This window comes from Bombyx mandarina, chromosome 01, assembly GCF_030267445.1.
Source record: "Bombyx mandarina strain Sakado chromosome 01, ASM3026744v2".
NCBI classification, from domain to species: domain Eukaryota; kingdom Metazoa; phylum Arthropoda; class Insecta; order Lepidoptera; family Bombycidae; genus Bombyx; species Bombyx mandarina.
Genome location: NC_143208.1, coordinates 605,771 through 626,755, shown reverse-complemented (window position 1 = coordinate 626,755; position 20,985 = coordinate 605,771). Strand labels below are relative to the sequence as shown.

The 20,985-nt window shown below is 38.9% G+C and overlaps 1 protein-coding gene across 1 annotated transcript in view; it reads left to right on the top strand.

The window, feature by feature from the left end:
- Positions 1-20,985, top strand: part of LOC114245661 (dipeptidase 1) — a 181,437-nt gene that overhangs the window by 148,044 nt on the left and 12,408 nt on the right. The window contains exons 7-9 of the mRNA XM_028177913.2: positions 3,927-3,981; positions 14,736-14,912; positions 17,022-17,106. Coding sequence (XP_028033714.2) covers positions 3,927-3,981; positions 14,736-14,912; positions 17,022-17,106 — 317 coding nt within the window. The remainder of the gene's footprint in view (positions 1-3,926; positions 3,982-14,735; positions 14,913-17,021; positions 17,107-20,985) is intronic.

Sequence of the window (20,985 nt, the reverse complement as noted above, 5' to 3'; positions counted from 1 at the left end):
TATGGATTTTTGCTGTTTACGGATATCGTACACGTAATAAATGCTATTTGAAACCCTTGGGAATTGAGATTAAAATTGCATTATAATATTATAATCACAATTATTCTAAGTTCATAACCGGAACGTATTACTGCTTCGCGACATACCTACATCAGTCATAATAGTTGTATCTCCGTACAATTAGCATTTAACGGCCCTCTGGTGTAGTGGTAAGTGACATGGTCACTACATACGGGGGTCGCGGGTTCGAATCCCGCCAAGGGAAGATATTTGTATGATAAATATAAATGGCTTTTCCAGGGTTATGGATGTATATTAAATATGTGTATGTGTATAATAAAAATCTTACATTTATTTCCGTTATCTGGTACCTGTAACACAAGTTCTTTACGAACTTATGACGGTATCAGTTAAGGAGGAGTGATTGTTTAAAAAAAAAATTTTTTTTTATTGACCTGGTAGGCAGACGAGCTTACAGTCCATCTGATGGTGAGTGGTTACCGTCGCCCATGGACTTCAGCAATATCAGGGGCAGAGCCAAGCCGCTGCCTACCGTACAATCAACTTACACAAGCAAACCAAAAACCATGTGAATGAGACGTTAATGATAATCAAGACTCAAATATGTATTATTTTTTAATAAAGCTATGCATATTTTGATTTTATATCCCTATTATTTGTTTTTGAAGTGTTTTGAATTTTTTATTTATTTATTGAATTATACATAGCAGAAACCAAACAATAATAACTATAATAAGTAAATTTCAGATCGCATTTGCCGTATCAAAGAGCAAAGAGTTACACGGTAGGTTCCACCGGGCTCTCACAGGGCTTGATGTAGACCAATTAGTTTCCGTGGCCTGGTTATGCTTCAGTAACCTCTTTGGAGAAACTGAAGATTTCGTCTTTGCAGTTATGGACGAATTATCATGACGAACAACTACCGGAAATATATATTCTAAAAGACGAGATGGTCGCCATTTGTCGGGCATGCCACCGTCCGGGAGAGTCTATTAAATATATTGTTTCTGGCTGTTTTCGTTTTGCTAGTGGCGAGTACTACCACAGGATTAACCAAGCGGCTAGGATTATCCATTAACAATTTGCTCTAAAATAAGGTTTTGTCGATCTTGCTCTACCTTATATCAAATATCAACCTCAACTAGTTCTTAAAAATGCTCATATTACGCTCTAATGAGACTGATCTATTGTCAGCAATAAGCCTGATATTGTAATAATTGATCGGTCTGGCACCCCATGCCTTTTTTTACAATAAAATCATTTTTTCTTACACTATTTTTAATTGAATTTTATTAAAATTTATTTTCAATTTTTTAGTTGGATTTTCTACAAAAGCGTTTTTTTTTTTGTTTTTTTACTCTATTGTTTATTTTTTATTGTTTAGTTGAATTTCAATTCTTCCAAATTTTCTTTCAATTTTTCAAATTTTCATCTGAATCAGTCGGTAACTTAACCGAGAAATAGGTGATCGGCGCGCCTGGTAGTTTCCCTTCTTGGTCTTGACGCAGACACTCCGGGTCTCAGGAAAACAAAAATTGCCAATCCTGATTATCCTAATAAGGATTTTTACAATTTAATTTCTATCGAATGATTTAAACTGGTGTCCGAGTTGAAAAGCAATAATTTTTCCAATGTTTCGCAATCGTCAGATACGAGATCCTTCCACAAAAAAGCCGCTCCATCCGTTCGAAATACAAGGCGGATAAACCAGCCGACCTCTCTAGCGGAATAATACGATAAAGAGAACCGGTTATCGTAGGATCTATATGTCAACAGTCGATTCTGTGAAATCAATGTTCGGCTCAAAACACAATTTCACACTTCGACTGCATCAAGTTACTAGTGTTGTTAGATTAACAATAGGACTCAGCTCAAATCGGATGGAAAATCGACTAGAATATAATTTTTGCGAGATGTTTTCGATTTATAATTTTAAAAGTGTTTTAATTCCGAAAACGAACATTAGCTGTAGCGCTAAGAAATCAGAGCCGTGTTTTCTGATAGTCTTCAATTCCAATCAAGCGACCGTAAGCGTCACTGGGCCGGCTTCAGACTTATCTAACGGCTGCGAACCGTGTATATCAAATAAGAACGTTAAAAGAAGAAGAAAAAACAAGTTATAACTGACCAACCACTCAAGAAAACTTCTTCTTTATCGTGAAATCGATTTTAGTTACGTTTGAAATTTGAATTATCAAGCTCAACAGAAAATTAATCAAAAATTAAGTACATATGTTCAAACAAAATTTGCTGTTGGTAGGACATATTGTAACCCTATATGGGTAGCTCCAAAAACTTTTCCAACCTATTCCAGTTTGAGATCTGGATGGAAAAGTTCTTATACATATACCATTGAGTCATCGACCTCACATCTCATGGTGATTAGCGGCATTTTCGTTGTGATATCTAATGAATCCGGTAAGTACTTAACACCAGATGGGCCGTGATCTCGATTTCGCCAAAAATTTAACGATGTTGATCCAGCGAAGTACTTTTGCATCACACAATCATATACTCAATAATCTAGTCGCTCAAGTTCGACAATCTCTCCCATACTAACGCATTAAAATATAGGTAGACTATAATCTCATTCATTAGTAACAATGATCACTATCTCGCATACTCTACTTTACATTCTGCATTTATTCATCTTCTCCGCTGACCCACACGTAGCATACGACCGGCAGATTCCACCAGCTCACATTAGACAAGCCTAAAAGCGAAAGATGCAAGTTTTCCTAAGCGAAGCGAACAAAAGCGAATGTTTACCGCATATTTCTTTGTTCGAGAACCATGGACGATTAATGCGAAATACAAGACCGTGTACTTTACGTTAACTGTACATTGTAATGTTAAAATGACAAGCCCAATACAGAAGGGATTCGTGAAGTATTTGCAACAAATTATAATTTTCCATTCTCCCCCACTCTAAATCAACGATCGTATTTATCTTTTCTTTTTTTATAAGCGATCTAATTCTTCAGTTAAACTATTTCTGTTGTTGCCGGAGTCCTAGAGTACCCCGCTGGTACATAGAGACCTCACAGGTTGTCTCCATTTGACCCTGTCTTGCGCTTAAATAAAATAATAATAATTTATAGTAGAAAATCTGAAAGTCCATTTAAATTCAAAATGAGTGATTTTATATGCGGGTGGAATGTCATGGATGCATCCAGGGTGACACCCAGGTACTTGACCTTCTTGGCCCAGAGTATGAGTCGACCGGAAAGGGTGATCGAAGGTGTGAGATTCCTTACTCCCAATCCGGGAGTAAATCCATGTGGAGTCATACGGATTGTTTGGAACCTCTGGATTTACTGGACTTCGCTTCACTCTGTGTTTTCTACTATTTGTTGCATGGGTAGGGCTGTGAGGAATAGTTTGAGATGATTCCATCGTGTGGTATTTACAAACTCACCGCCTGCCACCAGAGCAGAGTTCATCTGTACTACCTAGAACCACTGTGATCATCCACAGTGTGCTTCCAGAGATATTTACTGCCACGTACAGGTTTTGAAGCTCCCCTCCCCGGTGTTTCCCCGGCGCTGCCGCATATCCTTATTTAAATAACATAGATACAGTTCACTGATTTGCTCGCCCAATCTTCTCAGTGGGTGGGTTGCTATCCCGATCCGGTGGTAGATTCTACGAAGCATCGCTATTACAAGGGCTAGTGCTAGGGGGCTCTCTCAGGTTAAGCCCCGTGAGACCAGCGATAGCGTACCTGGAATAGCCGGGTAGGTTACCAGGGAATAGGTAGGGGGAAAAAACTGATTTTATTGCACATTTTTTTGAAAAACAAATTTTCGACATCCGTTACTAATAACAAACGTAAAAGACATGTAACGTCAAAAGTATAACGTCAATGTCTAGGAGGTTTATTTGTATGGTTTCTCTGTCTTCAGGGCGGACTCCGCGAACGAGGCTCCAGCAGCGAACGGACTGACGGACTTCGGAGAGGTCAGTGACATTTCTATTCAAATTTGTAAATAACGCCTTGTATGCGTACTTACTATTTCAGTTCAGCAAGTTTAAGCAATCATCTATTTAAAAATAGTTTTGCAACTTCTTACGTCATATAGACACATAATATTGATTGGGAACAAGTCACCCATGTTCAGCTGACTCCAAACTACGATTCCTTAAAGTATAGGAAAACAAATTAGATTACAGGATAAATTAAAGATATGAAATACCCAAAAATAGAGTAAACAAACTTGTTTATCTCATGAATGTTTGCCCGATGTACGATGTACACGGCCCAGCAATCAAAGGCGATAACTACTGAGGCAGTCGAAAACAAACGCGTTACTAACTACTAATACAGAAAAAAAACGACGTGTGGCACTCGGAGACTGCCGCGGTAAAGCTATTGCATAGCATTTTTTATCAACTTATGCAATTATAAATCGACAATAATAATTTAATAAAAACAACAATAAAACAAGATCCTGCGAGAAACTCAGTGGGCTAACTTTCAATGAATCTGCTACATTGTGAGTATTCCATTTTGACCGCGCACTCACTAGAGGGCGCTACATGGGATAGATACACGCCTTTGGATGCTAGTCCTAACTCTCATTCGCCCAGAATCAACGGTTTAGCTAGTTTATTTTTAATGCCACTCCAATCACTGAATGAGTAGTAGGAGTAGTAATAAAATTCTTCGACTAAGCGATAGAAAATGGCACGCCCAACGCATTGTAACGTGATATAATTATCTATTTTACAATTCCGTTTGTCGCCGATAGATGGCGCTTGACGCAAAAGCTGAATCGCGCTATCGTTGTGCTACCCACGAAATTATATCACATATTTTGATAGTACATAAATCGGTGTTTAGATTTCTTACTTTAAATACTACACAAGCGCAACGTGTAAATAAGTTGAACGCGAGATACATAGTAGGCGTAGTGAGGGGTGGAAGGTTTTTTTCGTTACGGAATTTCATGATTCCGCTCTCAAGCCGCGATCAAGGCCCGCGATAAAATCTATGCAATAGCTTAAAAAACTTAATTATTAATACCCACATTCAGCGAAAATTTCGAAGTAAAACACAGACCCACGTTACAAACATAAATTGTGAATTCCTAAGAAAATTTCTGGAAGTGTCCCGATGGCTACGACGACGAATATAACTTGAGTATTAAGGCTGCCGTGCCATCCCAAAAAGTTGTCGAAAAGAAATCGCGTAACTGTATTAAGCCGACCGTCGGACCCTTCCCGGAATTGTGAAAAAACTGATTTCCATTCTCGATCCAATTATTATTTGAAGTACATCGCTTCTTTGGATACAAGTATCGGGATTCAACGAATGTCTATATAAATAAACCTTGCATAATATTTAATAACGAGCCGTTTCCAAACCTGTCTGGAACCGAAATGAAAGAGCCAGAGGTGGGAAACAGAGAAACACAACAGAACAAAACTCTGTCTTGCAATTTACGTTACTATCGAAAGCTGAAGACTTCACTGGTGAATTACATCCGAATAAACGATATTCGCTGTCCTTCAAACCGCAATGTATGTCTAACTTTTTTTTTACTGCTTAGATGGGTGGACGATCTCACAGCCCACCTAATGTTAAGTGGTTACTGGAGCCCATAGACATTCACAATTTAAATGCGCCACCCACCTTGATATATAAGTTCTAAGGTCTCAAGTATAGTTACAACGCAGAAATAGGCAGGGTGGTGGTACCTACCCGCGCACCAGGTCCTACTACCAGTAAGTTTAATTACAATTATGAGTATTTTCTTATTAATACAGTTAAATGTACGTAGAGAGTTGAAATTATAGATATCCGACCTCATGGCTCTGAGTCGAAGGAGTCTCGAACTGAAGTTCGGTGTGAGTCCTGGCTCCGCGCCATCTACTGGAGTACCCTCATCTGTATTCATAGGTCTCGCTTAATTTAGTTCTGTACGTTCATGTGCATAAAGATTTAACATGGACACAGTTTATGTCTTTGACCCAGTACATACGGCATAAAACATATATACGCTATGACTAATAAATTGTATGGTATTTTAAATCCTATCTGCGTATTTGTTTAGTGAACGACAAATAATACAGATTTTGAAAGTATAGATTAGATAATCAATGTTTAATGAGTGTAGCTCTCACATTTGTTTGGATTTTTGTGTTTACGTTTTGAGTTTTGAGTTGTCAATTTTGATAGAACAGATTTTTGTATATTTTACGAATATCCAAATAAATCATAAAAAAAATACAGAGCACCTGGGACTGTTTGATATAATATAAAACTTCTTTAAAAATGAATAAATTAGTTCACACCGTCAGCTCTGAGAGCGTGCGCAATGAATCGTTAAATCTTTGACGTGTTCCATGACGGAAATCGAGATCCTTTCCACCGTATATTAACGACTCTCAATAAAATTAGGGAAGACAGAACACTAATCAATTAGTATTAGTATCAATGTGAATACTATGCAAACTGCCAGCTATGAGCGCATCAACACGTTTTAACTAAAATAGTCTCGGGAGGTTTTTCGTGTATGGTTTTAGTGGTGAAGTTGAGCAGACTATGTCACGGCTTACCAACTGATAAGTAATCACTGTAGTCCATAAACGTTACAACTAAAGAGCCACTACCATCCTTGCTACTTTACAAAGTCAATTGAAAACTAGGCATGGCTGCCATCAATTCAAACTAAGCATAAGGTTGCGATTTTTTCAATTAAAAAAATCTTGAAGTCATCCGTCGCTGGTTTACGAACACGATATGTAGTCAAGACCAGTTGCCATTCACCAATGACTTAGCAGTATGTTTAGTCGCTCAGTAAACGTCAAGCTTAACCGCATTAGGGTTGTTGCGGTCAGCTAGGCAGTAGCACACTCAGTAAATGCAAAATAATTATAACATTAGCATGCTACATTTATAAGAAAATGTTTAATAACGCTTTATTTCTGTCGTTCAAAAACGTAAACGATTTTTAAGTCTCGTAAAATAAAAAGAAGGCCTTACACTACTGTCTAGAGTTAGTTGCACTTGGTAATATGAAGAGTGTTGCCAACAAGAATCTAGTTCAGCCTGATGTTTGGATAAAAATCAACAACTAAGGATAGTAGAATAATGAATAATTTTCCTTCACAAAACAGTACTTAAATCCGTGATGTTGGAAACCTAAAGAAATAGCTCACATAGCGCTTCTACCTCACTATCAGAATTCTCATTACCGTGATATTAAAATAGTCTGCAGACGTCCCCCTGCGAACTAATTAATGGCTGCGACTTAACTGACACGATAAAAATCACGCAGATTTTTTTTTTTTTTTTTTTTTTATTGCCCTTGTAGGCAGACGAGCATACGGCCCACCTGATGGTGAGTGGTTACCGTCGCCCATAGACTTCAGCAATGCCAGGGGCAGAGCCAAGCCGCTGCCTACCAAAACTTCTACCTTTATTATCAAAACTTCGTTCTAACGGACCATTCAAACGCAGGCTGTGAGTTTTATATTGGGTGTGATCACGAGTGCTCATCACAGTTATTAGTGCGTTATCGGTTTGTCTTTACATTATTATTAATTACATACGATATTTATGAATACGTACGTACTGCGAATGAAAAAAAAAGATCTACTAATTAAAGTCCAGATATTGCTTGAATAAACGTAAAAGGATAAGATCCGTCTGATATAACAGCTTAGTTAAAATCTTAGCTTAAATCTCTTTAGAGCACAGCTGCGTAATGAAATTTAAAGTATTACAGGTGGTAGGACCTCTTGTGAGTCCGCACGGGTAGAAGGAGTAATACGTTTCGCTCTGATAGGTGAGGTAACCGTTGTAATTATACTGAGACCTTAGAACTTATATCTCAAAGTGGTTGACGCATTTACGTTGTAGATGTATATGAGCTCCAGTAGCACCACTTAACACCAGGTGGGCTGTGAGCTCGTCCACCCGTCGTTTTATTAATTTAATTTTTTTAACACTTTTTCTAATCAAATCTTTTGGTGTGTCATTATTTTAAATTTAACTTCACTCCAAATTTGAAAACATACTTGACGTAGAACATAGATACAACTACGAACATTTTGATTGCAAAACCTGAGCGGAAACCTAATTTAATCTTCGTTCAATAAGCAATGAGTTTGCAGGTGAACGGACGCGCTCCTAACGAGCAAAAACGTTGTTTTATAAGCCTCTGAAAATCTAATTTATCTACATCACAATTAATTGAAAAAAAAAAAAAAAAGTTACACATAAGCAGAAGTAACAAATGACATAATCATGACGCGGCCTTGTTTCGTACAAAAATTGTGAGGCTCAAAAAATTGATTAAAATAAATAATAGTTTTTTTAAACTATTATTAAAATAATATAAGTAAAATAACTAATACTTTTTTAAACTATTATTAAAATAATATAAGTAAAATAAATAATAGTTTTTTTAAACTATTATTTATTATTCATTTTATAGTTGAATTTAAATTTTTTTTTAAATATTGAATTGTCATCGGTCCTTAATAAGTATACCGAATTGCGAGTTAATCCGACGTTTTGAAGGGGGTCAAAATCATGTTCAAAGATTCCGTTAGAAACATACATACATACGTCGGAAGCTAATAAAAAAGCGTATTAAAGATGTCAAGTTTGTAGCTTTTTACATTGTTTATAATCTTCTTTGAATTAGGATTAATTTTTCAAATGATATATTGATATTATGTATCGAGATACTAATAGTGAACTGACTGATTCCGGATAAAACAACGCGGTTCTAGCTAGATAAATGTTATGTAAACATTTTTTTTTATGTCTATATTTTTATAGAAAATATTTTCCAGATCTAATCTCATTTCTATAAGATCAACTATATTTAAAGTGGATACAGAATTTCAAAGAATTAACTTAACTTTAATTATTAACTTAATCAAAATTAACGCGCAGTTGTCTGATGACGTCATGCTACGATATTCGCGCGCGCGCCGAAGTCCGAGATGCCAGATGGTCTGATTTCTTAGAAGGACTCGCGCCCTCCCAAAGGTCTTACTACCGCTTAGCTCGTACTCTCAAATCGGATACGGTAGTAACTATGCCCCCCCTCGTAGGCCCCTCAGGCCGACTCGCGGCGTTCGATGATGACGAAAAAGCAGAGCTGCTGGCCGATACATTGCAAACCCAGTGCACGCCCAGCACTCAATCCGTGGACCCTGTTCATGTAGAATTAGTAGACAGTGAGGTAGAACGCAGAGCCTCTTTGCCACCATCGGATGCGTTACCACCCGTCACCCCGATAGAAGTTAAAGACTTGATCAAAGACCTACGTCCTCGCAAGGCTCCCGGTTCCGACTGTATATCTAACCGCGTTATTAAACTTCTACCCGTCCAACTCATCGTGATGTTGGCATCTATTTTCAATGCCGCTATGGCGAACTGTATCTTTCCCGCGGTGTGGAAAGAAGCGGACGTTATCGGCATACATAAACCCGGTAAACCAAAAAATCATCCGACGAGCTACCGCCCGATTAGCCTCCTCATGTCTCTAGGCAAACTGTATGAGCGTCTGCTCTACAAACGCCTCAGAGACTTCGTCTCATCCAAGGGCATTCTTATCGATGAACAATTCGGATTCCGTACAAATCACTCATGCGTTCAACAGGTGCACCGCCTCACGGAGCACATTCTTGTGGGGCTTAATCGACCAAAACCGTTATACACGGGAGCTCTCTTCTTCGACGTCGCAAAAGCGTTCGACAAAGTCTGGCACAATGGTTTGATTTTCAAACTATTCAACATGGGCGTGCCGGATAGTCTCGTGCTCATCATACGGGACTTCTTGTCAAACCGCTCTTTTCGATATCGAGTCGAGGGAACCCGCTCCTCCCCACGACCTCTCACAGCTGGAGTCCCGCAAGGCTCTGTCCTCTCACCCCTCCTATTTAGCTTATTCGTCAACGATATTCCCCGGTCGCCGCCGACCCATTTAGCTTTATTCGCCGACGACACGACTGTTTACTATTCTAGTAGAAATAAGTCCCTAATCGCGAAGAAGCTTCAGAGCGCAGCCCTAGCCCTAGGACAGTGGTTCCGAAAATGGCGCATAGACATCAACCCAGCGAAAAGTACTGCGGTGCTATTTCAGAGGGGAAGCTCCACACGGATTTCCTCCCGGATTAGGAGGAGGAATCTCACACCCCCGATTACTCTCTTTAGACAACCCATACCCTGGGCCAGGAAGGTCAAGTACCTGGGCGTTACCCTGGATGCATCGATGACATTCCGCCCGCATATAAAATCAGTCCGTGACCGTGCCGCGTTTATTCTCGGTAGACTCTACCCCATGATCTGTAAGCGGAGTAAAATGTCCCTTCGGAACAAGGTGACACTTTACAAAACTTGCATAAGGCCCGTCATGACTTACGCGAGTGTGGTGTTCGCTCACGCGGCCCGCACACACATAGACACCCTCCAATCCCTACAATCCCGCTTTTGCAGGTTAGCTGTCGGGGCTCCGTGGTTCGTGAGGAACGTTGACCTACACGACGACCTGGGCCTCGAATCAATTCGGAAATACATGAAGTCAGCGTCGGAACGATACTTCGATAAGGCTATGCGTCATGATAATCGCCTTATCGTTGCCGCCGCTGACTACTCCCCGAATCCTGATCATGCAGGAGCCAGTCACCGTCGACGCCCTAGACACGTCCTTACGGATCCATCAGATCCAATAACCTTTGCATTAGATGCCTTCAGCTCTAATACTAGGGGCAGGCTTAGGGACCCCGGTAACCGTACTCGTCGAACTCGACAAAGAGGTCGACGTGCAACCTAACCCATGCATCAGCCCGCTGAGTTTCTCGCCGGATCTTCTCAGCGGGTCGCGATTCCGATCCGGTAGTAGATTCATTCGCGAAACAATTGCTCTTGAGTTGTTAGGTCTCCTTCGGAGGCGCTCGGGCAGTTGTTAGCAAATCCCACCCCTCTTGGCTGAGCCTTTGCTCGCCCACCTGTCCTGGTGAAACTGGAAAGGCCTTCGGGCCACCAGTAAACTTTCAATCATAAAAAAAAAAAAAAATAAAAAAAAAAAAAAAAAAAAAAAAAAAAAATAAAAAAAAAAAAAAAATTCGCGCGCGTCGATTTTAAGTTGATTGTAAAACGTAATTTTAGTTTTAATTTGTATCTTGTAGTGCCTAGGCGTTGTTTAATCTTTTTAGTTTATATTATAACATTGTACACATTATATATATTGTCGAAATGGTGTGTTTGACTTTTATATATGTTCGGAGTAAAATATCCGGCGACAACAAACAACAAATAACAAACCACAATATTTCCCTGAAGAGCAAGAAGAGATTTAAAAAAGGAAACTAGAATTTAAATATACTGCTACTACCGTGATGGATGATAGGGCAGTAGCAGTTACAGCTCATGGTGTAAGGGCTGACTTCCCGTATTCTCATTAGTCACAAGGTAATAGCTAAAAAGTTACATTTAAAAATGTCCAAGCGTACATTAAAAACATGATCGACTTCTACTTCGCTACGGATGTTGGTACTTGATGACGAAACAACCATAAATCACACATTAAAACTTGGTAATTGGGCACATCTGACGTTATTTGTGGGTTTGACGGGAAAGTCTTTTAAATTTTTAAGTAGTGATTTAAAATTATTTTCATTAATGTATTTATAATAATCATTAATTAAACTCATAATACCTAATTAATACACATTATGCGAGTACTCATCAGATTGATTCTTTATACAGTCAATAACATTTACTGACACTAAAGTAATGAATGTGTCGGATAGCACTTATTATTCCGTCAGTTTGAAAGAAAACTCTTTGAAATGAAATGGCACACGAGAAAAGAAACGCTGTCTATGTTTGAATAGCTAGCAGACCAGTACAAATGCATTCAATTCTCCCAACCGATTCAACGCCACTTTCTTGGTAGGTACCTATATATGTATTATCTATGGCGCCGGTGCACACTGATCGATATTAAAGACGATATTATGGTAAATGACGGTACTAGCGATCTCTAGGAAATACATTTTAATCGCTTTAGATGAGATGAGGATATTGTAAGACACAAAACACGTTTTTATTTAACTTACAACAATCAATGGTCCGTTGATTTTTTCCTGTGCTACAGATGTTGTATATAACAAGAATCAAATGTATTTCACAAAGACATTCACTCCGATCACCAACAACCTCATCTACGAGTCATCTTACAAAAAAAGTTGTAATTCATCTATTTATTCTTTGCAACACGTACGGCATTATACAGTTTATTTCGCCGGCGTAAATAATCAATGTAAATAAATTATTCAATCAAGTAGGTAAATTAACTAGATTATTGGTTTTGCAAGCGTGGTTGTGAGAGCAGCCGTTATTGAACGAAAGATTAATTTCTTTATCATAAAATTTCACGAAATTCTTCATTTCCTTACGCCGAAGGATTTCAGATATTAATTCGGCAGAAGATGAAATAGATTAGATTAGTCCGAAGAAATGTACAAAGATTACTTTACCTCATATAATTTATTATAATTTGCGTAATTACTGGTGGTAGGACCTCTTGTGAGACCGCGCGGGTGGGTACCACCACCCTACCTATTTCTATCGTGAAGCAGTAATGCGTTTCGGTTTGAAGGGTGGGGCAGCCGTTGTAAGTTACTTGAGACCTTAGAACTTATATCTCAAGGTGGATGGCGCATTTACGTTGTGGATGTATATGGGCTCCAGTAACCACTTAACACCCACCACCAGCTCATCCACCCATCTAAGCAATAAAAAAAAAACCTTAGGAAGATATTTTTCCCAATGTAACTAAATCTCCTATTTTGAACTAGTATTTGTTTGTAAGTCGTAACATCGTCGTGCCATGTAGTGATCATCCATTCCGATTTGAAGGCGAGATCGCTATTATTCTGTTCCGACCGAGACTGGGCTTGATTCAAACTAGGAAAAGCGGCACGTCTGTACCCTACGGAGCCTGTCTAAGATTAGGCGGCCCATAAGCTCATCTGTTTTGTTCATATACAATCATTGTTTGCGTATAACCTCGCCGCCCAGAACTTCGAACGCCGAATCAGACTTCACACCTGAAATCCCTTGGTTCATTCATAGTACATTTCAATAGATTTTTCAAAATCTTCACTGATTCGGTGTGATTTGCCATGTTATTTTAAGTTAATTTTATTAATACGCTAAACTAAGCTAATACTCCTTAGCAATAGAGACCTGACGGGCTTAACTCCAGTCTGGATGCAGCAACCACCTAAATGGGTCCTAAAGACTAAAATGGACAAAATTTCCCTTAAATCATCTGTTAAATGAAAAGCTCACGACTTACTGGTAGTAAGACATCTTGTGAGGTCGTACGGGTAGGTAGGTGCCTATTACTGTCGTTAGGCAATAGTAAGTTTCGGTTTGAAGAATCAGTAAGCCTTTTTACTGTAAAAATTGAAACCTTAGAAAACATGTCACGAGCATTAGTGGCATTTACATTGTAGATGTCTATAAGCACCGGTAACCACTTAACACCATATGGGCCGTGAGCTCGTCCACCCATCGAAGCAATAAAGAAAGAAAAAAAACTTTGCGTACAGTAAATTTATAAAAGTATCAATGAAGTCATCGGTACAGTTGCGTGAAATACTCCTCCACTCCATGAAGAAAGACACGTCATACATTTTAAGTAAATCGTCCGTACAGCAAAACGGATAACGGGATCTTAGAAGCGCCTCGGTAATGACTCCCGAACCGTTTTATAGGCACAAAGACTTTTCCCCTGTGTGTGAGTTTTCGTGACGTTTCGCTGAGCTTTCGTTTGTGCCCTATCAGATATATTACGTGATAATGGTTTCGTGGTATGACACCTGTTTCGCAATCCGACATTACTCGATTGTTATAATACAATTACTTATTTAGGAAGTTCTATGATGTTGGTACACTATTTGGCATATTATTGCCACGAGGAAAGGAAAGCTTTAGAGGAAGAAAGAGAGAGAAAAAAACCACGTGATTGGCTAGTTTCTCTGCCAAAATTTATATATAAATTGTAACTATACGTATCGATGGGTGAAAGGCTATTTGGTTTAAGCGACATATCGCTAAATACGCGACATTTATCTTTGTAATTAAAGGTGCGTTTTAATTGATATTAGCATCAACATTTCGATGTTTTTGATGATCCTGTAAAGTTGCAAAAAGTTCGCTTAAACCAAATAGCCTTTCACCTCTCGATATACTTAATGATAATTTCTTAGCCGCATTGTCGTGGATTTAATTAGATTTATTAATTACTAGACGTACTCGCCCGCTTCGCTGCGCATTTAAAATGAACATTATTATTTATTGTCATTATTATTAGGGAGTCCAACACTCATATAAATGTTAGCCTATGCATTAAGCACATGTATTTTCTACATGGATACCAAGTTTCAAGTAAATCGGATGCAAAGTACAGTAGTTATAACGGAACATCCGTAAATTATTTTTATTTATACTTAATTTCAGTTTTTTTTTTAAATCATTACATTTAGTTAGTAAGAATTACTTATAATCTATGTTAGTAACTTAAAAAATCTAAAACTGTACATTGTAAAAAACTTGTAAAAGATTGTAGCAACTGTAAAAACCACTGTAGATTTATATATTTACCTCGGCTGGTATTACAACCAATAATGTAGTAAGCGATTTGAATTTAAGTTAGCGATTTGATTTTATCTGTTAATAGAAAGTGGTCCGCGAGATGAACCGCCTCGGTATGATCGTTGATCTGTCTCACGTGGGGGAGAACTCAACCAGAGCTGCGATCAAGCTGTCGAAGGCCCCCGTCATCTTCAGTCACTCCTCTGTCTACAGCCTCTGCAACCATAACCGAAACGTTCCGGATGATATCATAAAATCATTGGTAAGTTGGCACGCATTTTTACGTTCACTGGTTCGACTAATCTTAAATATTTTGAACATTAAATAAATCGCCTAATATTTTCACTGACACTTGAATGTAATGAGGTAATTATTTTAGAAACTACAATCAATTAATCAAGCCTACAGTAAATTCAGTCCTAGACTAGAATCAGCTTAAACTAAGAATTATTTCTTTTCGAAAAGTTTGAGAGAGAAGACTTATCGAAAAGCCATTTGGTAAAAATTTTTCGAAAAGATATCTGTCGTTCTCAATTCAACGCTGAATTTCGTTTTCTATTTTTATACCTAAAAAATAACATGAACTAAATTAATGTAGTATTTTTTTTTTAAATAAAGGCAAAGGAATCCGTGTAAACATATACATTATGTGCAATAACATTTTATAGAAAATACCGTTTTTTTTATAATGGCTGTTCAACGCAGATGGTGAGTTAACGGCCCACCTAATTATAAAGAGGTTACCAGAGCCGATAGACCTCACTATGTGAATTCCGTCCCCATCCTGAAACATGAGGCTAAAGTCTCAAAACACATTCAAACCGCCCTTCAAACCTGAACGCATGCTGCTTCGTGAACAACTGGGCGGTATAGTGGTACTATCCGTGAGAACTTACAATATGCCGTACAACTAGTAAATGACGCTTACCGATCACAAAAGCTTTACCACCTATTGTTCGGTGAATCTCTTAGTCGCCTTTTACGACACCCGCGGAAGAAATGGGCTGGTGGTGTTCTATGCTACACAACCATACAATATATTTTCTGTATACCGATCTTATCGGTGGTAAGGCGTCTTTACCTGTGGTAGCACGTCTTATGAGCCCGCACGGGTAGGTACCACTGCCCTACCTGTTTCCAAGGGCAAGGAAGAGTGGGGGCAATCGTTTGTACTGTAAAACTAAGACTTAAAACTCATTTCTCAAGATAGGTGGGGGCATTTACGTTACTTATGTCCATGGGCTCCGGTAAACACTTAACACCAGACGGGCCAAAAGTTCGTCCATCAGAAATTTTAATATTATCAATAACATTAAATAATAAATAAAATTTAGTCAAGCCAATGTCGTAGATGGGTCATTTCATTAATGATGTCATGTACGTATTTTATAAACACATAACAAACACAAACCCGTACTCCGTCCATCTATAATAATATAAAAATTATTATTTTGTCGTTCAAGATTATATAAAACTAGCGACCCGCCCTCGCTTCGCTTCGGAAACATTAAAACACACAGGAAACAAACAAACAAAAAAAAAAAGTAGCCTATGTTCATCAGGGACAATGTCGGCTTCTAATGGAAAAAGAATTTTTCAAATCGGTCCAGTAGTTTCGGAGCCTATTCGAAACAAACAAACAAACAAATCTTTCCTCTTTATAATATTAGTATAGACTAAAAACTGGTCTCTAACTTTCTCAAATTTCTTCTCAATTTATCACAACGGTAACAACATAGGCACTCACAAATTAATTACTTTAATACACCGAAATTCAAAAATAGTAATAGTGTTTGTTAAAAAGATTTATGAAATGTTTCTTTTTAAAGAGTGCCCGACATTTCGACGCTGTTCCGAGGCTATCGTTAACATGAACTTTGCCACCCAAACAATAGTGTTTATAATGTACTACATAACCGGCGAAACTTTAAAACATTCATTTCACAATAATAGTAAAGTTTCTTGTTCTTGTTCACGTATTTCAGATGATTAAATAAATTTTGAAAACAAATTGAATAATGAACACCATTGAGCGATAGCCTATTTTTTTTTTTTTCTTAAATGGGTGGATGAGCTCACAGCCCACCAGGTGTTAAGTGATTACTGGAGCCCATAGACATCTACAACGTAAATGCGCCCCCCACGTTGAGATAAAAGTTCTAAAGTCTCAGTATAGTTACAACGGCTGCCCCACCCTTCGAACCGAAACGCATTACTGCTTCACGGCAAAAAATAAGCGGGGTGGTGGTACCTAACCGCGCGGACTCACAAGAGGTTCTACTACCAGTAAAAAATTAAAAAATTTAATTAACTAACAGCGTAACGAATTACATATCCATTCAATAACAGTATGTTTGACTGATTGTTACAGAAAGACAACGGAGGCATCATAATGGTGAACTTCTTCCCAGACTTCGTGAAGTGTGCTCCTAACGCCACACTTTCCGATGTTGCAGGTAGGTTGCTGTTACCTAACTGAGGAATAGCAAACCCTGTTAATCCATCGACCATTGTACACTATCTCACGAATATTCACGTCTACCTTTGCCTTCTAATTTTAGCCTGTGAGTGCTCACGAGGCTCGAATAACGCGATTTCCAGCAATCAAATTTATATTTCTATTCCGCTCCCTAAACGAGATACAGGAAAATCCTTTCACAGAATACAATATGTATGTATTAAGTGAAAACCGTCTCATGTCGTGTCGCATAAGCTCATCCAGATACAATTGTCTGATGTTTCTAAATTATTATCGTCATAGGAGATTCAACTGTATTCGCGAATTCAATTTTAATATTAACTGCTGAAATTGTGGGACTCACGCGATCTAAGCAAATTATTGAAGTATTAAAGTACACGAACGCTGAGTACGGACCGGGTTATGTCGGACTCCGGCGCCTCCAGGGAGGAAGAGCGGGAGAAGAGAAGGAGCGAGGTCCTCCACCTCCCCCATTTTCTCACAGGAGAATACGCGAAGGAAAAGGTGAAAAAGGTGTGCGAGGCACTCGCCCCGCAGAACTGACTAACGACTAAGCCCCATCGAGCTCCACCGACACCGACTACACGAAACTTACGGTACCGCAGTGCGCGCCTAAAGTCTCGCCTTCGCCGGTACCGGCATCTCATTCCCGGAACAATCCCGAAGGACGTCGTCTCGGGAGAATAGATACACCGTGAGCGGCGCACAGGAGCAACCTTGCACCGCTTCACCAACGGACCGACAGTCTAGTAACGGGCGTCCCGCACCCGGCTCTCGAATGTCCCTACGGAGGCTGAGCGGTCGCTTCTCGCCCGCGCCGTCCCCCCCACGGTCCCCCCCGCCTTCTACGCTAAGGAGCCGAAGAGGGATCCTGTTCTCTTCCCCCACGAACTCGTGGCCTCTACCATACGGGCGACGACAGCTCGCAAAGAGAGGTCCTGCCCCAGCAAAGCGACGAGTTTCGCCGTAGGTGTTCTCACCGAAGGTGCACTTCTAGCGCGTGCTGAGCGTCATCGTCCGGGGGCCCGCACTGGTAGCAACCCGGGTGTGGCTCCCTTCCGCAGACTTTCCACAGATACCTCCAGAAGTAGCCATGCCCCGAAAAGACCTTGGTGAGGCGAAAGTAGAGCACGCCGTGTCGTCGGTCCGACTATGTCTCCAGCAAAGGCACCAGTGCCTCGAGCGTGCGCTGACGAGTGGCCGAAGTTCAGCCGAGCTCCTCCAGCAAGCGCTCTCTCCACTTGGCATACACGAAACTACGCGCAGCACGTCTCCACCGATCGACAGCCGACGGGCCGGATGTCCGTTCCCGACTCGAGGACTGTGTTCTCCGTCGGTATGTCGCGGCCAAAATTTTGGCTTCGAGGTCCCACAGTAAAATTATACGACCAAATATGAGTTTTAAGGTCTCAGTATAGTTACAGCGGCTGCCCTACCTTTCAAACCGAGGCGCAATGCTGCTTCACGACAGAAATAAGCAGACAAAAATACCTACCCGTGCGGTCTCACAAGACGCACTATCACCAGTAATAAATCGGGATTTCTTTACACATTATTAATAAAATTTTCCAGTAATCATTTAAATATTGTATGAAAACGTGGCAACTATGCTTGGCTGAAGGAAGCAGCGCCAAATCGGTGCCAAAAGCGTAAACTCAAAATTAAATGTATATATTCAAATACGAACGACAAAGTATAACTGCACCAGACCAAATTGGATTTCAAAACGTTAGCACCATCTGGCCAATTCACGATTTAATTCAAATAACGTTACTCTCTGGAGCGTTTGTAATAGAGATTATAATAGATTGCAGAAATATTATGACATCAAACCAAACGGCTCTGATTTGGTTATTACAAACGCAGCTTATGTTTTCGGCGGTGAATAAATGCGTAGTATGGAACTAAGCTATTTCATTTTCACTGAAATATGGTAACGGAAGTAGCCTAATAGGTAATCCATAATAATGCGATTTTAAATAGCGGGGTCATTAGCGACTGAAAACGCGAATAGCTTTGTTTTTCGAAGCTATCTGCAAATAGTTTTGTTAATGTCATCTCGATTACCGCTTAACTAAATAAGATAATACCAATCTAGATATTGAAATATGTGTATAAAAATCTGGGATTAAAAAATATCCCAGAAAGATTAAGGTTTTTCGAGAACATTATGTAGATCAATTTATTTCTATAATATGTTCTATATCGACTTTCATAATTTTCATACAAACGAGGTCACAGTAATGTGTTAAGGGAATGACATAGAACACACAATATTGAAACCTGGCGTCTCATTATATAATTTCCTTATAAATGAAATTCATTTAATAAAAATTTATGTTGACTCAAAATAATTGACTAATGTTTTATTGAAACATAATTTGAAATACAAAACTGTAGAGATAGATTTCCTAATGAAAATTTAATTAACGTGAACATTCACATTACGAATTCGGTTATTTGATAAATATTTACAAGGAAAACTACGTTTATAGATATTTATCTTCCTATTACGTGTAGTGGGATACGCCATTATTGGACTAACAATTCAAATCAATAAAATACAATACAACAACCAAACGGGTGGTCGCATTATCATTAGGGTTGCCAAGGGATCCAATTTATTAAATGAGTTTACTATTTTTATTTAAACCATTTATGATATTATTGCTAAGTTTTTACGTAGGAAAACGCCACAGTACATCTCTGGTATATATAGTGTAGTTAGATAAAATTTTTGTTTTAATATAAGCATATTTGTCTATTTTTTGGTCATTTGCTTATATCCTAAATTGACACAGCGCTCCCCCTACACCAACAGAATGTTTCTCGACTGTGAGTTTATATTACAAAAATATCAGTAAACCATGAGTTTCAAATATTTTAAGAACCTACATAAAACCTACTTAAATTATATATATAGTTACAAAGACAAATATGGTTTTATGATGATGTTTTTGAGCAATGTATTAACAACAAAGGCAGGCAACAACCAAAGTTCTTTAGAAGCTTGTAAAGAACCTTGGATGTTGCCTTATTTGAAGACAAACAATCTTGAATTTAGCAGAAGCTGCACCGACTTAAACGCAAGTTTAACTAACATACATTGCGCCCTATTAACAGTGTTGCCAACAAATCTGCATGCGCGCCAAATGTTGCCAACTGGATCGCATTCACAACGTGTGAAACTAAAGTCGTTACTAGAATTTGTTTGTAGTGATAATATTAAATTGACACAAAATGCTTAGGGTCGAAATGTAGGGCGTTTTACCCGTCCAGACCCTTGAATAAAAAACAATATTAAATGTTCAAGTTATAATATATTTTGTTTATTTAAATCTATCTGTGCTTGCTATATGATTGGAAGAATTCCTTTTTCTTTTTATTGCTTAGGTGGGTGGACGTGCTCACAGCCCACCTGGTGTTAAGTTGTCTATTTGCACTCCTTAAGTAAAAGATTCTCGAGCCACCACGTTGGGTAAATAAGGTGGCGATCGAAGACCTCTTTTCTGACTTTCCTAATTTATCTACAAAATTATTTGTATAGAAATGTCAGCGACGTTCATTCATATTGTATTTGAAGACAAGTTTGGCCCCGCACCAAGTTCTCCACACAACTTCTTCAAACGATGCTCAAAAAGAATTTTGTCGATAGGTAACGACAAGGCACATAACCCTTATTCTTAGTTTCTAGTTTTTTTTTATTGCTTAGATGGGTGGACGAGCTCATAGCCGTTGTAGATGTCTATGGGCTCCAGTATCCACTTAACACCAGGTGGGCTGTGAGCTCGTCCACCCATCTAAGCAATAAAAATAAAAATAAAACTTAGCGCTGGATGGATTATAAGTGTTCCTC